The sequence below is a fragment of the Mirounga leonina genome, unplaced genomic scaffold (assembly GCF_011800145.1).
Source record: "Mirounga leonina isolate KUSES-001 unplaced genomic scaffold, KU_Mleo_1.0 Mir_114, whole genome shotgun sequence".
Lineage (NCBI taxonomy): Eukaryota > Metazoa > Chordata > Mammalia > Carnivora > Phocidae > Mirounga > Mirounga leonina.
Window position 1 is genome coordinate 22024521 of NW_023270265.1, and position 22383 is coordinate 22046903.

A 22383-nucleotide genomic window follows, 5' to 3' on the forward strand; every position below is an offset into this window, starting at 1 on the left:
TTTTGACCTTCCCCAGCAGCAGCAAAGCACTTTCATTCTCTGAGCTTTCATCGACGCAGCTGACTCTGCTTCCAGCCGGGGACCTGAGAACCCAAGTGCCCGGGAGGCTGACCGTGAAAGAGAAAGAAAGAGAGGCCCCTGGGTGGCTCAGTGGGTTGAGTGTCCAACTCTTGATTTCGGCTTAGTTGTGATCTCAGTTGTGAGATCAAAGCCCCACGTAGGGCCCCTGTGCTGGGTGTGGAGCCTGCTTGGGATTCTCTCTCTCCCTCTCCCTCTGCCCCTTCCCCTGCTTACATGGGCGTGCACTCTCTCTCTCTCTCCAAATGGATAAATAAAATCTTTAAAAAATATATAAAAAGAAAGAGAAGGAGAGGGAGAGGTAACCTGGGGAGAATTACCCCTATCATCACCCATATACCTGTTTTCTTTTTAAAAGGGAATGGAAATGAATGACACATGGGTGGGTGGGTGGGCAGTGAGTAAATGTCACTGGCATACTTGACTTGCACTCGTAGAAGTGGCTTCAGCCCTACAGAGAGAGTGGTTCGACTTGCTGGGGGCCACTGCCTGCCTCGTTGGGCCTGGGAGGCGGCCTGGCGGGCTGCGTAGACAGAGCTCTGTTCCCCACAGATGACGCCGCGCTTGTGCATTAGTCTGCATTGGTACCTTGCACAGCCATGTGACATTTGCCCTGTGGCCCCATCGGGCGTACTGTCCCTCTTCCCTAGAGGGTGGCAGCTTCTGAAAAAGCAGCCGAGGCTCAGAAGCTGGGGGCATTTGAAACTGGATACCCGAAAAAGGACTAGAGGATATGCTGATGACAAAGAAGCACATGGAAAGATGTCTGACATCTTTACCCACTAGGCAAGTGCAAATTAAAACCGCAATAAGATATTACTCATCCCTATGAGAATGACTAAAACAAAAAACCGTGACAGCACCAAATGCGAGAGAGGATATGGAAAAACGTGACTTTTCATACACTGTGGGTAGGAATGCAAAATGGTACACTCTGCAAAACAGTTTAGCAGTTTTATAAAATTAAGCATGTACATGTAACTAACTATCTGGGCCTTTATCCCAAAGAGATAAAAATGTATGGTTGCACAAAAACGTGTTCATAAATGTCAGCTTTATAAGAGCTGAAAACAAGACACAACCCAGATGTCCTTCAATGGGTCAGTGGTTAAAACAAACTGTGGTACATCCATACCATGGAATAAAGCCAAATCAGGAAGGAACAACTAGACAGAAGATCAATAAGGAAACACAGGTAACTGAACACACTGGAGACCAACTGGACCTAACAGACATATGGACCACTACACCCAACGACAGTAGAATACACATTCTTCTCAAGTGCACATGGAATATTCTCCAAGATAGACCACATGTTAGGCCACAAAACAATCTTAAATTTAGGAAGACTGAAATCACCAAGTATCTTTCCTAACCATAATGGAATGAAAAAATCAATAGCAGAAGGAAAATTGGAAAATTAAAAAAAAAAACTGGAAACTAAACAATACACTCCTGAACCAGTGGGATAAAGAAAAAATCGCAAAGGAAATTAGAAAGTATTTTGAGACAAATGAAAATGAAAAAAACAACATACTAAAAGTTATGTAATGTGGCAAAAGAGGGGACTTTATAGCAGTAAACACCTAATTAAAAAAGAAGAGAGCTCTCAAATAAGCAAACTGTGTATCTCAAGGGACAAGAAAAAACTAAACTCGAAGATGACAGAAGGAAGAAAATAATAAAGATTAGAGCAGAAACAAACAAAATAGAGAAGAGAAAAACAACAGAAAACCATCCTCAAAACTAAGTTTGTTTTTTTTTAAAAAAATCAACAAAATTGACAAACTCTTAGCTAGACTAAGAAAAAGAGGGAAGACCCAAATAACAAAAAACAGAAATGAAAGAAGAGACATTACAGTGGATCTGATAGAAATAAAAAGGATCAAAAGACATTATTATGAACAATATGCACAAACTGGATAATCTAGAAGAAACAGATAAATTCCTAGAAACATACAACCTACCAAAATGAAATCATGAAAGGAAAAAATCTGAACAGACCTATAATAAATAACAAGATTGACTCAGTAACCAAAAGTCTACCAACAACAAAAAACCCAGGACCAGATGGCTTCACTGGAGAATTCTACCAAACAATTAAAGAAGAATTGACACCAGGGCACCTGGGTGGCTCGGTTGGGCATCTGACTCTTGATTTCGGCTCAGGTCATGATCTCAGGGTTGTGGGATTGAGCCCCGTGTAGGGCTCCACACTCAGCAGGGAGTCTGCTTGGGATTCTCTCTCTCCTCCCTCTCCCTCTGCCCCTCCCCTCCCAAGCTCATGTGCTCTCTCTCTCAAATAAATAAATAAATCTTAAAAAAGAAGACGAGGAATTGAAACCAATCCTTCTCAAAGTCTTCCAAATAACTGAAGAGGAGGGAACACTTCCAAAGTCATTCTATGAGGCCAGCATTACCCTGATACCAAAACCAGACAAAGGTACCACAGGAAAATCAAACTACAGACCAATATCTCTAATAGTATTGATGCAAAAATCCTCAGCAAACGGAATTCAACAGCACATTAAAATGATTATACACCCATGACTAAGTGGGATTTATTCCTAGAATACAAAGATGACTCAACATACCAAAATCAATCAATGTAATACACTTCATTAACAGAATGGAAGATAAAAACCACAAGGTCAGCTCAGTTGATAAAAAAAAAAAAAAAAAACCACATTTGACAAAATTCAACATACTCTCATGATAAAAACACTAAACAAATCAGGAATAGAAGGAAATTACTTCAACATAATAAAGGTCATGCATGACCAGCCCACAGCTAACATCACTGGAAGTTTTTCCCCCAAGCTCAGGAAAAAGACAAGGATGCCCACTCTCACCACTTCTGTTCAACATAGTACTGAAGTCCTAGCCTAGGCAATTAGGCCAGAAAAGGAATAAAAATCATCCAAATTGGAAAGGAAGAAGGAATATTATCTGTTTACAGATGGCATGATCTTATACATAGAAAATCCTAAAGACCCACAAACAAAAATATCGTTATAATAAAGGAATCCAGCAAAGCTGCAGGATACAAAATCAACACATGAAAATCAATTGTGTTTCTATTCACTAACAATGAACAATCCACAAAGAAAATTAAGAAAACAATCCCATTTACAATAGCATCAAATGAATAAAATCTGTGAGAATAAACTTAACCAAGGAGATGAAAAACTTGTACACTGAAAACTACAAAACACTGATAAAAGAAATTAAAGAGGACACAAATAAGTCCCTGTTTATAGACTGGAAGAATTAATAATGTTAAAATGTCTATATTACTGAAAGCAATCTACAGATCCAATGCAATCCCTATCAAAAACTCAATGGTGTTTTTTGCAGAAACCGGAAAAAGCATCCTGAAATTCATATGAAATCTCAAAAGGACCCCAAGTAGCCAAAACAATCTTGAGACAGCAAAGCAAAACTAGAGGTATCATATTTCCTGATGTCAAAACATGTTACAAAGCTATAGTAATCAAAACAGTGTGGCACCTGCCTAAAGACAGACATACAGACCATGGAAGAAAATACAGAGCCCAGAAAAAAAAAAAAAGAACACCTGGTAAATATGGTCAAAAGGATCTTTGATAAGGATGCCAAGAATACACAATGCAGAAAGGATAATCTCTTCAAAACTGGTTATCTGTATATAAAAGAATGAAAATGGACCTTTATCTCACCATATACAAAAATCAACTAAAAAAATGGATTAAAGACTTAATGTAAGACCTGAAACCATAAAAATCCTAGAAGAAAACACAGGGGTAAAGCTTTGGGACATCAATCTTGGAAATGGTTTCTTGAACAGGATACCAGAAGCACAGGCAACAAAATCAAAATCAGACAAGCGGGAGTACATCAAACTAAAAAGCTTCTACATAGCAAAAGAAACAACAGGGTAAAGAGGCAATCCATGGAATAGGAGAAAATATTTGCTAACCATATATTTGATAAGGGGTTAATATCCATAGTATATAAAGAATTCCTACAACTCCATAACAAAAAAACAAAAAACAACAAAACCCAAATAACCTGATTTTAAATATTTTATTTATTTATTTGAGAGAGAGAATGAGAGACAGCACAAGAGGGAAGAGGGCAGAGGGAGAAGCAGACCCCCTGCTGAGCAGGGAGCCCGATGCGGGACTCGATCCCGGGACTCCAGGATCATGACCTGAGCCGAAGGCAGTCGCTTAACCAACTGAGCCACCCAGGCGCCCCCAAATAACCTGATTTTAAAAACGAGCAAAGGACTTGAACAGACATTTCTCCAAAAAGATACATACTGGCCAGCAACCATATGAAAGGATATAGAACAGCGGCTACAAAAATAAATAACTAAATAATCCCAAAAAACCACAGAACCACAAATGTTGGTAAGGATGGAGAAATCGGAACCCCGTGCACTGTTGGCGGGAATGTAAAATAGCACAGCGTTATAGAAAACGTTATGAAGGTTCCTCAAAAAATAAAAAATAAAATTACCATATGATCCAGCAATCCCATTTTGGGGTATCTAGCCAAAAGAATTAAAATCAGGATCTGAAAAAGATATGTGCACACTCATGTTCATTGCAATATTAGTCACAATCACTGAGGGGTAGGATCAGCCTGTATGTCCACTGGCAGATGAATGGATAAAAAAAATGTGGTACATACAGACGATGGAGTCGTCTTCCTGAGCCTTAAAAAAAAAAAAGTCTTGTTGGGGCGCCTGGGTGGCTCAGTCGTTAAGCATCGCCTTCGGCTCAGGTCATGATCCCAGGGTCCTGGGATCGAGCCCCACATCGGGCTCCCTGCTCAGCAGGGAGCCTGCTTTTCCCTCTTCCACTCCCCCTACTTGTATTCCCTCTCTCACTGTGTCTCTCTGTGAAATAAATAAATAAAATCTTAAAAAAAAAAAAAAAAAGTCTTGTCACATGCTGCAACATGGATGAACCTTGATGACATTATGCTAAGTGAAATAAACCAGCCATAATATGACAAATACCACATGATTCTACTTATGTGAGGGACCTCAAGTGGTCACTCTTAGAAACAGAGTGACTGGAGGGGTGCCTGGAGGGCTCAGTCAGTTAAGCATCAGACCCTTGATTTCAGCTCAGGTCATGATCTCAGGGTTGAGTGATTGAGCCCACGTCAGGCTCCTCCTTGGGTGTGGAGCCTGCTTAAGATTCTCTCCCGTTCTCCCTCTGCCCAGAGTGGGAGGGGAAAGTTGGGCTGTTCAGTGGATAGAGAACTTCAGTTTCACAAGATGAAAAAGTTCTAGAGATCTGTTGCACAATGATGTGTATGTGTATGTATGTTACCAGTCCTGTATACTTAAAAATGGTTAAGATGGTATATTTTATGTTAAATGTTTTGTTACCACAATGAAAAAAAAAATCCTTAGAACAGGAAAAAAGGGAACTATTGGTACATAAAACAACCTGAATAAATCGAATAAATTTCCAGTGAATTATGCTGAGTAAAAAAAGCCAATTCCAAAAAGTCACCTCTTGTATGATTCCATTAATAGAATATTCTTGAAATAACAAAAGTATAGAAATGGATAGATTAGTGGCTGCCAGGGGTTAAGGAGGGTGCAGGAGTAGGGGGGGAGTGGGTATGAGTATAAAAGGACCACACGAGGGACCCCTGTGGTGATAGAAATCTCCTCTGCCCTCCTCCTCCTACTACTGATGTCAACATTCTTCTTTTGATAATGTGCTATAGCTTTTTTTTTTTTTTAAAGATTTTATTTATTTATTTGAGACAGAGAGCACATGAGAGGGGGGAGGGTCAGAGGGAGAAGCAGGCTCCCTGCGGAGCAAGGAGCCCGATGCGGGACTTGATCCCGGGACTCCAGGATCATGACCTGAGCCGAAGGCAGTCGCTTAACCAACTGAGCCACCCAGGCGCCCTGTGCTATAGCTTTTAAGGTGGTACCACTGAGGGGAACTGGGTACAGGGTATAAGGGACCTTTCTCCATTATTTACTATAACTGCATGTGAATCTACAGTTACTTTAAAATAAAAAGTTTAATTGAACTTAAGAAACCTTTTCCCCACATGAGAGAGGGCTAAGCGCTAACTGGAAATAATACAGAGATTTTAGTACTTGGTGGTTTTGTCAGTGGGGATGAAGGATGCAGGCTGACTCAGAAAAACTCTTCATGTCTGAGGTGCCTCAACTTGGTCACCCTATTGTCTACCAAAACATGCAGTATTGAGAAACCCTAGATAATCCTTTTTGGAAAGGGAGCCTAGCCAGAAGGCTCCCTGAGTTTTAGTCTTCAAAGGCCTAGATGTTGGACCTGTAATAAGAAACCAGGGGAGTAATTATGGGCCCCAGGAGAAGAGGGAGGAACACCCAGACTCCAGAGCCTTCTGGGGGCCGTGGGCAAGTTTAGCTAGGGGGTAAACAGCCACCGTCATGATAGAGATTTTCTTCTGATCCAGCTCTGAATGAGTCAGGGTTAATATAATCCCTCTGATAGCATGTGAATAGAGAACAATGCATCCTTTATTTCCACTGCACCTGCTTAGAAATATGCCTCATGAGTATACGGGGCGGGGGGGGGGGGGGGGGGCGGGGATTGCCTGAGAACACAAGCTGGAAAAGCCAGTATCTTTAGACTACTGTGTTGGTTAAGGGAGTCCAGCCACCAGGCCATGAAGAGGCCACCACTCCATCAGGAAGGTGATGAACTGTACCGGCTGGCTGGACGTTAGCGACAATGCTGGAAAGAAAACAGTCTACTGGAAGTCATAGCAACATCTTCTCCAGAACACTTATCCACATGCTTCTGCCCTTCTGGAGCCCCCAGTACTCAGAAGTGGTGAGTGTGGAGTCCTCAAAGGCAGTGAAATCAGTAATCACCGGCATTCACCGAGCACCCGCGCTGGGTGCTGACGCTTCACCGCCTTCTCTAAATAACCCGCTGCTGAGGCAGAAAGCACTATGTGTGCCTTAGAGGTGGGGAGGCTGAGTCACTGAAGTTAGCATGGTCTGCCCTCGGTAGGAGGCCTGCCTGGAATTCACCGGCCCTCAATCTACAAGGCTTGTACCTTTAGGAAAGTACAAAGCGGCATCATATCTACAGAGAAATCCAGACCGTGAATCACCAGAAAATGACCAGAGCCCTTCAAGTCAGCTGAAAGAGGTCAGAGGGCCTGAGGGTGAACGATTTCGGCTGAACAGAGCAAAATTTCCTCCACCCACATGGGTGTCACAACAGTCAACAAATGACTGTTGAGCTGAACTGGCCCCAAAGGCTGTCCCACTCAGCTGTGTGTGTGCTGGGACGCCAGGCGGCAGATGGTACCCTCTTGCCTGCCATCCCAGTTTAATTTGGAAACAGCAATGCTGTCTGTTTTCTTGTCACGTGGGGACGTGGACCGGGGACGCCCAACGAGACAGGGAGCGACACACACACACACACTAGGCTGCTCTGAAGTGCAGGGGACAAAGAAACTCAAACGTGAGCCCCAGGGAATCAGTGATGACCTCAGATGCAAAGTATGAAGTGAGCCAATTCTGGAACCTCAGTGACCGTTACAGACTAAACAGTGGGGGTGAGCGAGCGCTTGGGACTTCTGCTGACTGAGCGAGCAAGCAAGCTACCCGGGGGCTGCCGGCCACGCAGGAGAGCCTCTCTCTGCTGAGAATGCACAAGTGGGCCTCCCCAAAGCAGGTTGGTAAGCAGAGCCCCACGATGGGCAGCATGGCCCCTGCGGGCCCTGCCTCTGCCATGGGCTGCTGGGATTCCCACTGTTTCTGGATTTATCCTCAGAGTCTGGGATGAGGCAGAAGCCTGGCTCCCTGTGCTGAGAAAATCTGGAAGGACAGCCTTGGTATCAAGAAGACTGAGCGCCTGCTGCAGACAGAAGGCCTGTGACAGGAGGGGACAGGGGCTGGAGGAAAGGCTTGCAAGTGTCCAAACAGTTTCAGACTTAATTGTTTCAGATTGAAGGCAGGGGAGCAGGTGGGGAGCCTGAGAGAAGAAAGAAGACATTAATGAAGGAAAAACCGCCAAAGCCCGACTAAAAATACTCCCCAGGCACATATTTCTCCCAATGCATAGCAGTTCGTTCAATTAAGGATGTGTCATTTCCTGGGTTATTAAATCCAGATCATGGAACATTCCACTCTGGGATAGTAAAAGAGGGTCACGTTCTCAGCCTCCCCCAGCACCAAAGCAGCAAAGAACAGGGATCATGGCCCGTGGTGTTTCGGCCACTCGGCTCCCCATGGGGCTGCCTGAGAGAAAGCTTCCCTCAGGGCATGTCCGTGGAGAGCCCAAGGGGCCCAGCACGACATTCTTTCTCAGGTACCCCCAAATGCCCCCGGAGTCACCTGGAGGGGCATCGTCATCCCAAGCCACCAAGGCCCTGCAGGAATCAGAATTTGGGGGAAGCAGTAGCATTAGTGGCCACCTTGCCTTGGTTACTATAATAAATGTCAGTAACCTTGAATATCTTGTAAAGCCAAAGTCACGCAGCAAAGAGTCCCCCCTTCTAGACTCTAAGAAACTTAAAGGAAATCGCAGAGCCTTTCAGAGCTGGGCATAGGGACCGGCATGCAGTGGGTGCCCAATAACGTCTGCCTCCCTTTTCTGAGGAGAGGGCGACTATCTGCATGGTCTGGTGAAGGAGCCCTTGGGAGGGGTCCCCACGACAGCCCTTTCCACACATTTAAGTCGTCTGGAACCTCCCATGCCTTAACCTCTCCTAAGCTGCGTCTGAAGCAATGGGTTTGCAATTTACTCACCCGAAGAGCTGGGCAGATGCTTGTTAAAGGTGAGTCGGGGAGAAACTGAACAGCAAACGGGCTTCAGAGGGAATACAAGAACTGAGGATTCCAACTGGGACGGATGCTCAGAGATCAGACAAGGTTTGGACCACATGGTATTTTCCAACCAGTTTGACTGTCACCAACATTTAAAAATCAGGTTTCAGATTTAAAAAAAGGCTTTCTGGCTTCCGTGAAATTAATCAGCAGAAATGAATGAATGAGCGGCGCTGCTGGAGCCACTCTGGGCTGCCCACAGGCCACTCTGCCCCACACTGTCTGCACTCCGAGCTCCGTCCTTATCTTCCCTCCCACCTTCGGGCCGGTGAGGGGGCAACACATGACCTAGTCCATCATCTTTTCACTCACAGAGAACTGGTCCCACCTCCTATTCTCCTTCCTCAAACCCGGGTCCTTTGCTATGGGCTGTGGTATCCCCAGTGTTTCTGGATTCATCTTCAAAGAGTCTGGGATGGGGCACCTGGGTGGCTCAGTTGGGTAAGCATCCCACTCTCGATCTCAGCTCATGTCTTGATCTCAGGGTCGTGAGTTCAAGCCCCGAGTTGGGCTCCATGCTGGGGGTGGAGCCTACTTCAACCAACCAACCAAAGAGTCTGGGATGGAGCAGACACTGGGCCCCTCTGCTGCGAAGCCCAGTGTCTGCTCCATCCCAGACTCTTTGGTTGCCCTTCCTATTAGACGGGCGTGCCTAGGAGTTCCTCCATGCGGATAAAGACTTAGAGGCAACTGTGGCCAAATGGCTGGTGACAGGAGGGGACATGCCTCCCCAGCCCTGAGAAAGAGGCTTCCTTAGACCTCTCCACCCTGTCCACCTGCAGTGCCCCCACTCCACCTCTGCCTCTGATTAGAACCTGTTCCGACAGACACACATTTATATCCTCACAAACTTCTCTTCTATTGTTTTCACTGGGGCCACTCTGGGGAAAAAAAGCAAGTGCTTGTTCACAAAAACTGCATCATGAAGTACCTGTCCCTTGCTCAGACTAGATGGTGAACACAAGGAGAAGCCCCAAACTATAAATACAAAAGAATGTCTCAGCAATGAGTAGGGCTGCCAAAGAAGGAAGAGGATCACAGAGAAGATGACGATGACCCAAGAAATCCAGAAAATAAGAACACAGATCTCGGTGAATACTTGATTCATCTGTGCTAGGCACAGCACGAGGCATTTTACACATTACTTCTTATGTTCACAACAACCCTACAAGGCAGGTGGTATTTGCCCCTTTTTAGAAATAAGGAAAGCACGGTGCTAAAGGAGACAGTTTTCTCTCTGGACTCCAGGAGGCTCAACCTCCCGTCCACCTGTCTGGATGCACCTGGCCCTGCTGGGAACGGCCGTTTCCAGGACCAGCCTGTAGGGGGAATTCAAGGGCTACTTACGCTCTGCCGCCGTCCGTCTCCTGCCCAGCAGCTGCTGTCTTTGACTCCAAGGCGTTGTTGAAGCTGGAGATGTTTTCAGAGGAATAGAGGCCAGCTGGGTTGTTGTACTGGTTTGTGATGACCCTGGGGGCAGAGCTGGAGGCCCCCGAGGCGGTAAAGGGCACAGCACTCCGGTTGTGGGCACTGCCTATGTGCAGGACCTCCTGTGGGCAGAGATCAGAGGAGAAATCAAGGGGGCGCTCAGTGCACACCCCTCGAGGGGCAGTGCAGGCTGAGTGCCAGAAAGTAAGCTACAGGGGCCCTGGGTCAACACCAAACTTCAGCGGAGGGGCTCTGACAGGCCCACTAGACACGCAGGTAATGAGCGGGGAAGCCTCCAGATGGGCGAGGGTGCGGCTTCGCTCGCCAGCAATGCCTTCTGCTTCTTCCCTGAGGCCCAGTCAGGCCTGGTCTGCTGCTGGGCACCCCCAGGCATGACACCCCTAGATGCCTTGGGCCATCATGGCCCAAGCTGGAGCTGATACACCCTTTCAGGGCACATTCCAGAGGGATTACGGTACCAGGAGGAGAAGGACAGAAGTCACTTGCGTCAGTGTGGAGCAGGAGATGATAAAAGGTGGAGACAAATTCCCTAGGATCCAACGGGTTAGACAAGCAAGATAAGAAGCCTGTGGGGCCACCAGCCGAAGCAGCTGCTGAGGAGGCAGAGGTGGCTCAGTGCTCTGGCCGGAAGGGGTAAAAGGAGCTCAGGATCTGCGGTTTCTTGCAGGAGAAGGCCAAGGATCACCAGAGGGAAGGCTAGGAGCTTCCTGTTAGAGGGGCGTGCCCAGGAGTTCCTCCGAGCTCAGCTCCCTCCTTCTGTGAGGTGGGACAGCACCCTCCCCCCCTTCCCTGGACTGCCAGGAGCCCTGGATAATTCCTACAGCTACAATAGCTCAGAGCTTCTTTACAAACACCCCCGCCCCCAACACTTTTTAAACTAACATTCCTGTTCCTAAAAGTCATGGCTTTTCTGACAATGCAATTAGAAAGGTACTTTCTGCACGAACATTCTGGACCAACCCCACAGCACCGTCTATGCAGCGACTAAACTCGACCTGCACCCTATTTTCTGGGGCGTACTGAACCCTGGCCTCTTTCTTAACACCCAGGCCCAGAACAGCTGGCCCCTAAAGAGTTCTGGTCTTCTGTTGCTCTTCCTTTTTTCCCCCCCTCTCTTTTTTCCACCAAAACTTCAAGTCTTTCACGCTTTCTTAGAAAACATGACAATGAAAAGTAACAGCTTAATTCACTGTGTACTGATTTAAATAAAAGTCAAGGAAATATTTTTATGATTGAGATTTCTTTTTCACTATTCAGATAGGCTTCCTTTTTAACAAGTTGGAACCAGTGAGGTTTTAATGTAGAAATTACATTGAGTTCACCTTGTCCACTTAGGACAAAAGCTAAGTACACAGAGATCACTCCCAAAAAAGGGGAAGTATAATTAGTTAAGAAAATAACTTTAGCAGCAATCAAAGCATGGTTAAGTAAAGTTTATGGCACAGCTACTGTGAGGAATAATATACAGTCATTAATAGCAGGGGCTTTGCACATCGGTGGTGGCCTGGGATTTTGGTACAGTTCTGTTCTCTCCACAGCAATTCCTCAGAGCAGCACAGGATGCTGAGCACCAAGGAAGATTCCTAGTTTTCTGTCTTGGCTCAATTTTCCCGTCACTTCCTGTTTGGCCCTGGGCAAGTTAGAGCTCTCTGAGCCCATTTCTCATCTTTACAATGAAGTCAACACAGCCTTCTCTCAACAGGGACTTGATGTGACATGTTAGTGTAGCAAGTACAGTGATGGGCAAACAGGAGATCTTCGACCAGTGTCCGGTCCCTTCTCCCTCCCTAGAAACACATTTCCATTGAGAATGGAAGTCAACAGAAATTATTCCGGTTGGAAATTCTGATTTTTCATTTTATAGAGAATCTTCGGAGAATGTATCTGTTTTGTACATGAAAGGAATATCTCTAACCCCATGTGAATACTGGTCTTTCCAGAAGTCAGGCAGTTAATTCAGGGCCTGCCTTTTGGAAGGGATGATGTAATTGTTTGGGCTTTGTATTTATCAGTCTCCAAGGAAACTCAATAATGAGGAAATATAAACTAGGTGTGTAACTACTCTGACCTCAGATAAGCTGGGGTGGTGGTTGGCATTACATGAACTAACAGATCTTTTAATTATAGATGAATTCTGCTCTTACTCATTCCTTTATTTTAGAATGACTGGAAGTGGAAGGTTTTGGAAAAAGGAGAGTGGGAAGTTTTTCATAGGAACAAAGAATTACTGGAATCAAAAGAAAAATACACTCAAGTTAGATGTTAAAGTATTTGTAAAGAATTTTTCAAATTCTTTTTTTAAGTAAGAGAACTACCTTCAAAATATTAATACAGGGACCAGATTATATGTTTATGATGAAAACTCAAGCATAAGACATAGAAAAAGCATAACTGTAATAAGTATTACCTTATTTAAGTAAAAATAAGATTTTAGGTAGACCAAATTAAAACAAAATCATTCCTTATGTATTATAAAATATATGAGAGCTTAACACATTGAAACTTAACATTTATAGTAAATTCAGCAAAGTGACTAAGAACTTCTCGGGAAATTGGAATTAACGGTGGCATGTTTAAAATTAGTTTGTATGGGGTGCCTGGCTGGCTCAGTCAGAAGAGCCTGTGACTCCTGATCTCGGGGTTGTGAGTTCGAGCCCCATTTTGGGTGTAGAGATTACTTCAAAAAAATAAAAAATATATATATGTCTATATAAACTTTTAAAAGATAATAAAAAAAATTTGTTTGCACAACTGTTGGTTTACAGACTGAGTGCCACTCTATCAGCTTTCCTTGTAGGAGCTGTACAGAATAACATGTTCATGCTGGTTTTGAAATGCCAGATGCAAAATGGTCCTTAATGTAACTCTTAGGATTTCTTGAGTATGATTTTTATTATATTAAGGAAAAAAATGTTGTATGACAACATCTCAGAAATTCTAAAGGATACCTTTGAGAAAATCTGACTTTTATTTTTATTTGTATTTTTTTTAAAGATTTTATTTATTTATTTGAGAGAGAGAATGAGAGAGAGAGAGAGAGCACATGAGAGATGGGGGAGGGTCAGAGGGAGAAGCAGACTCCCTGCTGAGCAGGGAGCCCAATGCGGGACTCGATCCCGGGACTCCAGGATCATGACCTGAGCCGAAGGCAGCCGCCCAACCAACTGAGCCACCCAGGTGCCCCAAGAAAATCTGACTTTTAAACAACCACTCAATTTATCCACATGATGCACTCCATGAGTTCATTTTCTTTTTTTTCCATAAGTTCATTTTCATAGAAGTTTCTGTCATGCATAAAGGATAGCTACCTGTTACCTTTTTATTTTATCTTGATTCACCATAAAAAGTAAGTCGTGTCCCAAATTTAGAAAAAAAGTTAAAGTTCAAATCTTCAATTGGGGTTAAATGTATAACAATCACAAACCAGTCTAAGAGACCTTTTCAGAAGACATTATCAATTTATTAACTTTTTTTAAGATTTTTGTATTTTTAAGTAATCTCTACACCCAGCATGGGGCTCGAACTCACAAGCCCAAGATCAAGAGTCGCATGTTCCACTGACTCAGTCAGGCCCCCCTATTTATTAACTTATTATTAATAATTCATTAATGTATCCAAGACACATACTTTGTAAAAAGGAGCAGGCCAGGCATGAGAAATTTTACGAAGATGTTCAAACATGCTAAAGTTTTCTCCCCTTATTTCAAAAGAATACCCATTCATTGTAGGTAATTTAGGAGATGCAATTAAGGAAGAAAGAAATAAAATCACTTGTAGTCTAACTACTGCGAGACTTGTTTACAAATATGGGATCTTCAGAGAGTCTCCTGTCCTCAGAAATTCTGTTTGGCTGACAAATTGGACACTGACTGCCTATCACGGTCTCAGTCTGAACTGCCACTTTATTCTGAGACTTTAGGGTCTCACCAGAAGTCTCACTTCTACAGAGATGAGAGAGTTCCACCAGAAGGCTCGTGGAAACCAGAGAGCAGGGCACAGGGAGGAAAGGCGAGGTAACCATCACGTCTTGCCTCTTGGCTCCAGGCCTCAGGACCTAACACTTGTTTTCTCCCCGGTTTGATTCACGTGGATCTGAAATCCACAGTGAGCTGAGCCAGCTCCTTGATGTCACCGCGGTGCTGCCACCCTATTTCGTGCAGGAAGGCGTCCTCCCACTTCCTGTATCCCTTCCCCTGCACCGTGTCCAGTCCCGGCGACCCTGCCCGGGGGCTTTCCAGCTCTGTCTGCCCCGCACTCCCTTACGGGAAGGAGCGAACAGGAGCCAGGTCCCCGCGGTGTCAGCAGTGGGCTCTCCTGGCCTCGGCCCAGGCCTCCAGGGCCGGAGAATCGGGGGTGTGCTAAGCCATGTGGAAGGCAGAGAAGGCAGGAGCGGTGGAGGCAATGGTGAACAAGTACTTACTTGGGGTTCAGAGGCTAAATTCATCTTGTATGGATGACGCTTCCCTTCCTCTGTCACCAGGGGAGACCAGATTTTTTGTTCAGATCTGCAACAGATTGCCAAAGCTGTTGTTTCGTTCATGCTAAATAATATATACTAAAATCCAGAAAAGGCCCCCTCTTGCCTGACTGCTGGCCTCTGAACTAGGGCTCTGCAGCCCACCTTCCCCCGTTTGCCAATCTGATGACCTCTTGTCCGATGGCGGCCCGCACTCAGCGCCGAGGGGATTCCCATGCGGCTGAGACCTCTTCCAGCCTCACCCTCTCTTACTACGCTGTGTCGCGGCCCCCAGCCCACTGGCCTCCTCCCTGCTCCCCACTCCCCACTCCTGAGCAGCCTCATGCTGCCCCACCTTGGTCAGGATGGACCGAGCTTCTCCTCTCCCTCTCCCAGTGTTCTTGAGCCAGACCAGGTAACCAACTTATTCTTCGTGAAGCATGGCTGGCTCAAATAGAACGGATGCCTCTCTTCTTTAGCATGCAAAGGCTTTCTTTGTACTGATCACACAGCAACAACCTCAGTCTAGTCCTGGCTTTCATTAGTGTAGTTTTTTCCCTCTCCAAGAGCAAGAGAATATTTATGCCTATCCTGTATGGTCAGAGAGCCAAGCATGGTACCAGACTGACACAAGAGACACCCATTGAATTCACTGGCAAATGAGTAGGAAAAAAAAAAAAAAGAATGAATGAATGTCTTGGAAAAGGTCTGGACTCAGACCGAAATGGAGATGAGAATAAGGGACAGATGTGCTTTTGAGGGGATAGAAAAAAATGGTGTGGGGCACCTGGCTGGCTCTTGATCTCAGGGTCATGAGTTCAAGTCCAATGTTGGGTGCAGAGCCTACTTAAAAAAAAAAAAAAAAGGTGCACCTCCTATGGAGCCAGGGCTCTGAAGTATACAAATATTCGGACCTCCTGCCCCACACTTGGTCCTCCTGCCAGTCCTGTGGCAGAAGGTAGAAAAAGTTATAAAGCTATTTCATAGATAAGAACCTGAACAATGGGTTCATGATGAAGAGCAGTAGAGGCTAAAGTTAATGGCATTAAACAGCAGGTTAACAGAAGAGCAGAATGAAGAATGTGAATTTTTTTTTAAAAGATTTTATTTATTTATTTGACAGAAAGAGAGAGAGAGAGAGCACAAGCAGGAGGAGCAGCAGAGGGAGAGGGAGAAGCAGGTTCCCTGCCAAGCGGAGAGCCCAATGTGGGGCTCGATCCCAGGACCCCGAGCTCATGACCTGAGCCGAAGGCAGATGCTTAACCAACTGAGCCTCCCAGGTGCCCCAAAGAATGTGCACTTGATCCAACAGGAAAGAGGGAGCCAGTAAAGGTTAAACCAAAGCTCTCCTGAAATCATGCCCTTGCAGGACCCCTCCAAGACTAAATGGAAGCAGAATGGGAACTCTACCCCAGTTCCAATTCCCAATGCCCTCTCCTCACACGGCAACCCATTGAGAACACTTCACTCTCCTTTCTTGTAGTGCACTTAAGCTCACAGGCAGCATTCCGAGTAAGGGACTGCCGTCTTTCTCTGCTACTGTAACCTCCGGGTGCCTACCCCTGCTTGGTGTGGGGTAACACGAGCAGCATCCTCAGTACGTTCTCAGTGGTTTCCAGGAAGAAATTTTCATTTCGTTTTACCTGACAATACTTAACTAATTTTACTTCTTCAAAGTTTTGGTTGGTCGTGTTGGAGCAAGTGAAAATGCAGAGCTCCTAGAGAAAGACACCCACACTATAAGAAAGCACTGGGAAAATTCGAGAGAAAAGCGGGCAACCTGGGGAAATCCCAGTCCCATAGATCCGCCGGCCTGGGCCTGTCCGCAGCGCACGCGGAGCTGGGGCTCCAGCGCATCTGAGACAGGTGGGGCCGACGTGCTCACATGCAGCCTCCAGTCGAGGACGGAGCGTTTCCAGGGGCCTTACCTGGTGACTGTGAGAGTCATGGTGTCTGTGCAACCCTTGATTTTGTTCTGGGCTTCCAGGTGTGTCATACTGCTGGTATTTTCCCCATCGATGGCAGTGATCACATCTCCAATGCATAAGTTAGCTATCGCAGCCTTGCTTCCGGGAGTGACCTGGAAAAAAAGAAAGAGCAGGTCAGTTACTCTTTGTCTCCAAGGAAACCACTGAGTAAGTTACCACTGGGGCAAGTATTCACTGATGTGGATCAGAGCATCTGAAAAGTAAAAAGGGCGGAAACCATAAGTTTCAATAATAACAATCCTTTAGATCCACATAACACATTACGGGTCACAAAGAGTCCTTTTCTATGTACAATGTCATTGGGTTCTTACAACAACCTTCTAAGAAAGGACACATATCAGTCCCTATTTTAGAGACCAGGACACGGAGGCTGAGAAAGATCTGTGATTTACCTGGGATCACCCAACTAGTATATCACTATATTACTAGCAATCCAACTAGCATATTTACAGAGCCAGGATCCAGAACACTTAAACCCAGAACCTAAAATAAGTTACCAAGTACATTAAAAACACATACATATGTAGAGAACATTATGTACGGCAACAGCCTATTTCTATAAAAATCTTATTATTTAAGCACAGAAAAAAATTGGAACACTGCACATAAAATTGTTCACAGTTACACATTTCTGTAGTGTGTTTGTTTTTTTACAATGATCTTGAATTAGTCTTGTAATTAAAAAAAGGAATAAAGGGGAGAATTCTACCAAACAATTAAAGAAGAATTGACACCAGGGCACCTGGGTGGCTCAGTTGGTTGGGCATCTGACTCTTGATTTCAGCTCAGATCTCGATCTCTGTCATGAGTTCAAGCCCTGTGTCGGGCTCCACGCTGGGCATGGAGCCTAGTTAAAAAGGAAAAAAACAAAACAAAACAGCAACGAAGAATATTTTAATATTCTCACACTGGTCCATCTCCTCCCACCGGAGAAGTTGATTATGATTAGGATCGTCCCCTATATATATGTGTATATATATATATATATATATATATATATTTTTTTTTTATAGGTGGCTGGTTTTCTGCAGGCCAAATCTTCTGAATTAGCAGTTTCAAATTTATGGGCCACCAATGCTTGGGGAAAGCCAGTCAATTACTGCGGTGGGCTGTGAAACCCATCTGCTTGCTGGGCGTTACACGCGGACAGAAGAAATACCACGCTTCACACACAGATGTACAGCTGTTTTTCAAGTGAACGACAGAGGCTATTGCAATGAATGAAGTACACACTCATTCTGCAGTAGTACTAACCACAGAGTAATTTTTTGCTACTAGGTATTTTCTAAACCAAGCGATACTAAAAATACTACTATCATCCCAGTGTTGGTCCATCACTTTGATATTCAACGACTCTCCTTGATGGGACTGCAAGCCCCCCAGGAGAATGGTGGTGACACACACAGACTCCCAGTGCTCACAGGGTACCGATCCCCCCGCCCCAATCCCTTGGAGCCAACTGGGGAAGATCTTGTGAACACCTGGGTGTCTGCACAAAGCTGAACCATGGGTAGGAAGCCCCTTGAGGCACCAAACTGGAACACAAGGTTTACACTCTAGGCCTCCATATCGGATGCCGTTTCCAGCAGCCACGGTTTCTAATCAGCCCTCACCACTCTGCCCTTTGCATTGTGGTATTCCCTGCGTCTGGCCCCTTCGGAGGCAGCTGGTGTGATGCTACTGTCATGGGCCAGGCCCCCCATCAGCTCCCTGACCCCATAAAGTAAGGGGATGGCTTGATCCTTGGGGTCCCTTCCGGCTCAGACGTGCTATGACTTCGTCAGGCAAAACTCTTCTGGAACGTAGCAGGATGTGGAAGCCGGTGCAGAGATCTTGACCTCCTAACCTTCCTTTCTGGCGTTCCCATCATCTGTTTACCAGAGATCTGTCTTTGCAAAAGCCCCTGGGGAGCCTGGCTGGCTCAGTTGGTGAAGCATGCGACTCTTGATCTCAGGGTTGTGATCTTGGGGTTGTGAGTTCGACCCCACATGGGGTGTGGAGATTACTTAAAAATAAAATCTTTAAAGGGGCACTTGGGGGGCGCCTGGGTGACTTAGGCATTACGCGTCTGCTTTCGGCTCAGGTCATGATCCCAGGGTCCTGGGATCAAGCCCTGCGTCGGGCTCCCTGCTCGGCGGGAAGCCTGCTTCTCCCTCTCTCTTGCTCCCCCTGCTTGTGTTCCCTCTCTCCCTGTGTCTCTGTCAGATAGATAAATAAATAAAACCTTAAAAAAAAATAAAAATAAATGGGCACTTGGGTGGCTCAGTTGGTTAAGCATCTGCCTTTGGCTCAGGTCATGATCTCGGGATCGTGGGATCGGCCCTGCAGTGGGCTCCCTGCTCAGTGGGGGGGGTCTGCATCTCCCTTCCCCTCTGCCCTGGCCCCCCACCCATGCTCGCTCACTCTCTCTCAAATAAAATATTTTAAAAAATAAAATAAATAAAATCTTTAAAACATACACACACACACACACACACACACAGACACGAGGGACCTGGATGGCTCAGTCAGTTAAGAGTCTGCCTTCGGCTCAGGTCATGATCCCGGGGTCCTGGGATCGAGCCCCACATTGGGCTCCCTGCTCAGCAGAGAGCCTGCTTCTCCCTCTCCCTCTGCTGCTCCCCCTGCTTGTGCTCTCTCTCTCTGTCAAATAAATAAAATCTTAAAATACACACACACAATAAATGAATAAATAAAAAGCAAGAGCCCGTGATCCAAGGTTCAGACCTTTTTCTCATCCAGCCACTGGGAAAAGACCTTTTATCCAGGCAAGGGCAGGCTGTTCTCCTCTCAGTCCGTAGGGCAGAGTCAGTCCCTGGATGAACCCGTACATACACTGAAACAAATTCATTTTTTGCCCCTCTCCCTGAGAAGACTGATTTGGTGTGACTTCATGTATATTTCACTTTTTTCTAAAGAACCATATACACCCCTTGTTTTAAAAATGGTCCTAAGTAGGGGCACCTGGATGGCTCAATTAGTTAAGCATCTGCCTTTGGCTCAGGTCATGATCTTGGGGTCCTGGGATCGAGCCCTGCATTGGGCTCCCTGCTCAGTGGGGAGTCTGCTTCTCCCTCTGTGCTCTCTCCCTCTCTTATTCTCTCTCAAACAAATGAAATCTTTAAAAAAAAATAATAAAAATAATAAATAAATAAATAAATAAATAGAAGGAATGGAATGGAATGGAATGGTCCTAAGCGAGGTGCCTGGCTGGCTCAGTTGGTTCGCGCATGCAACTTCTGATCTCAGGGTCATGAGTTCGAGCCCCATGTTTGGCATAGGGCTTTACTTTAAAACAAAACAAAACAAGAAAAGACCCTAAGCATTACTCTGTTTGGGACTGGCAATAATTCTGTTGGCAAATTCTATCTCGGGAGACTGCAGCCTGATGGAACCCATCTATCATGAAATCTAATAGTGTGAAATCTATTAGTGTGAAATCTAATAGCGTTAAAGAGTCCCCTTAGGATAAAATCCAAAATCATTAACAAGGCCCATAAAGACCAGACTTCCTTCCTCACCCTCGTCATGCCACCACCCTCCCCCACCCCCAATTGAGCTCTAGCTCCAGGGCCTGCCTTAGTTCTTTCTAATTAACTTTGTCTCTTCCTTCAGGTCCCACTTAAAGGACCACTTTCAGAGAGGCCTTTTCTGACCTCCAGTCTAAGGTAGATCCCCACCTTCCTTTTAACACTGTCCTTCTTCTCCCTGAGGCCCCTTCCAGGGCCATGTTCTGATTTGGGTATTTTATAGCCACATTAGGTTTATAAATCTATTTTGTCACATTAGGTTTATAAATCTATTTTGTGGGTTTGTTTATTTAATGTCTGAGGGCCCACTAAACAGTAAGGTGTGGGAGGGCAGGATTTTGTCTGCCCTTTGCACTGTGGTATCCCTGGTGCCTGGCACATAGTAGGTGCTCAATAAATATTTGTCCAATGAATGACTGAATCTAAAATATCTAGCGTTGTGAATATAAAATCATGCTGCTTCATTATACCTGTTCAGAAATGACGATTTCAAAACGAATCAAATAATCATTTCCCTCAACATCACTATTCTGGAACGTGACCACCCACAAAACTAAAATGATGAGACAAGGGTGGAGTGGGGAGGGAAAAGCTTGAGAAAATAGAAACAGAAGTTTCTTCTCCTTTCATATGCTCAGCTGCTAAGAACTCTGGAATTTCCAGCATTGGTTCAAACTGTCTCGTGCGAGAGGCATTTCTGTTAAGTACATCCCGGCATGTCCTGGACAAGCTAGAACCAGCCTTAAGAGTCCCAAGCCTGAGTAACCGAGGCCTGGCCATCCCTTTTTTTTTTTTTAAGCCAAACGTATGGGAAGCCAAAGGAAATCTCAGAAAGTTACAAGACAATATGATCTGCTGGGACTCTGATGGAATCTCACAGAAACAGATTAAGTTCACATTCTCTGAGCCATCTTCTTTTGGATTAAAAAAATGGGATTTAAACAATACTAAAGCCCTTTCCCATACAATCTCCCATTTGACGACCTCACCACCAACATATAAGATAACGTCACAGATGAGGAAATCAAGATTCAGAGAAGCAGTGACTGATTCAAGTTCTCAGAGCTAAAGGCTTGAGCCTGAACTTGAAACCATACCCCCTCATTCCAAATCCCATCCCCTTTCTGTTACCAAGAGGCCACAAGCAGATGCTCCCAACCTAACTGCCAGAGCCAAAGAGAAATCCAGATCTAAGGCGACTCCTCTGCATCCCCGCATTGGCCTTCTGCACAAGGAACTCTTGTCACCACCCCTGCCACAGGCTGGGTGTGTCGTTCCCCCCACCCGCCCCAGGACAATCATCTCAACGGCTCTGTACCGGGCAAGGCCCTGTAACCCCACCTTGTCAAAATACCCAAATCAGAACATGGCCCTGGAAGGGGCCTCAGGGAGAAGACCCCTGCTTCTCCAATACTGGTTCGTCCCCATCCTCAACAGGGGCGCCAATCCTCACGACACACTCACTGTTCATCACAATCATAACCGTAATCACAGCCGTCAGTTACTAAGCACTTCTTACGTGCCGGGCACAGTTTAAGTATCTGGCGAGGCTCCCCGGACCCGTCCTCATGCAGTGCTAGTGATGATCTGCATCGTTGCAGAGGAGGGAGTGAAGGAACAGGGGTCAGAGCCATTTGCAGGCAGCTACACAGCTGGTGGGCTCTGGAGCCCACCCACTTAACCCAGTGTCCCACACTGTCTGTTCTAATTTCCTCCAGATCATCAAATTCCATTAGAACCGGCTCATAATGGAGTCAGCTTCAACGTCTAAAAAAGAAATCCCATACGCTCCTCCAGAGAAGGAGCTCAATGGACATCCTCCAAAACCCACTTCCGGCTTTCTTCCCCAGAGACCATATAACACAATTCTTGCTGCATGAGAACCATGGGGTTATAGGCACGACTTCCACTGCTGAACAACCTGCCGTTACCTGCAGAATTCACTTCCGTCTCTCTCGCCCTTCGGCCCTCCCAAGGCACACGCTTTGCTCAGAGGCCAGCCCGTACAACCACCCGATACTGCAAGGTCCTAAT

The 22383-nt window shown here is 45.6% G+C and overlaps 1 protein-coding gene across 1 annotated transcript in view; it reads right to left on the bottom strand.

Annotated features, from left to right (window-relative positions):
- Nucleotides 1-22383, bottom strand: part of PDLIM1 (PDZ and LIM domain 1) — a 44464-nt gene that overhangs the window by 11097 nt on the left and 10984 nt on the right. The window contains exons 2-4 of the mRNA XM_035025537.1: nucleotides 16760-16911; nucleotides 14796-14880; nucleotides 10274-10476 (exon numbers count right to left, since the gene is read on the bottom strand). Of these exons, the coding sequence (XP_034881428.1) occupies nucleotides 10274-10476; nucleotides 14796-14880; nucleotides 16760-16911 (440 nt within the window). The remainder of the gene's footprint in view (nucleotides 1-10273; nucleotides 10477-14795; nucleotides 14881-16759; nucleotides 16912-22383) is intronic.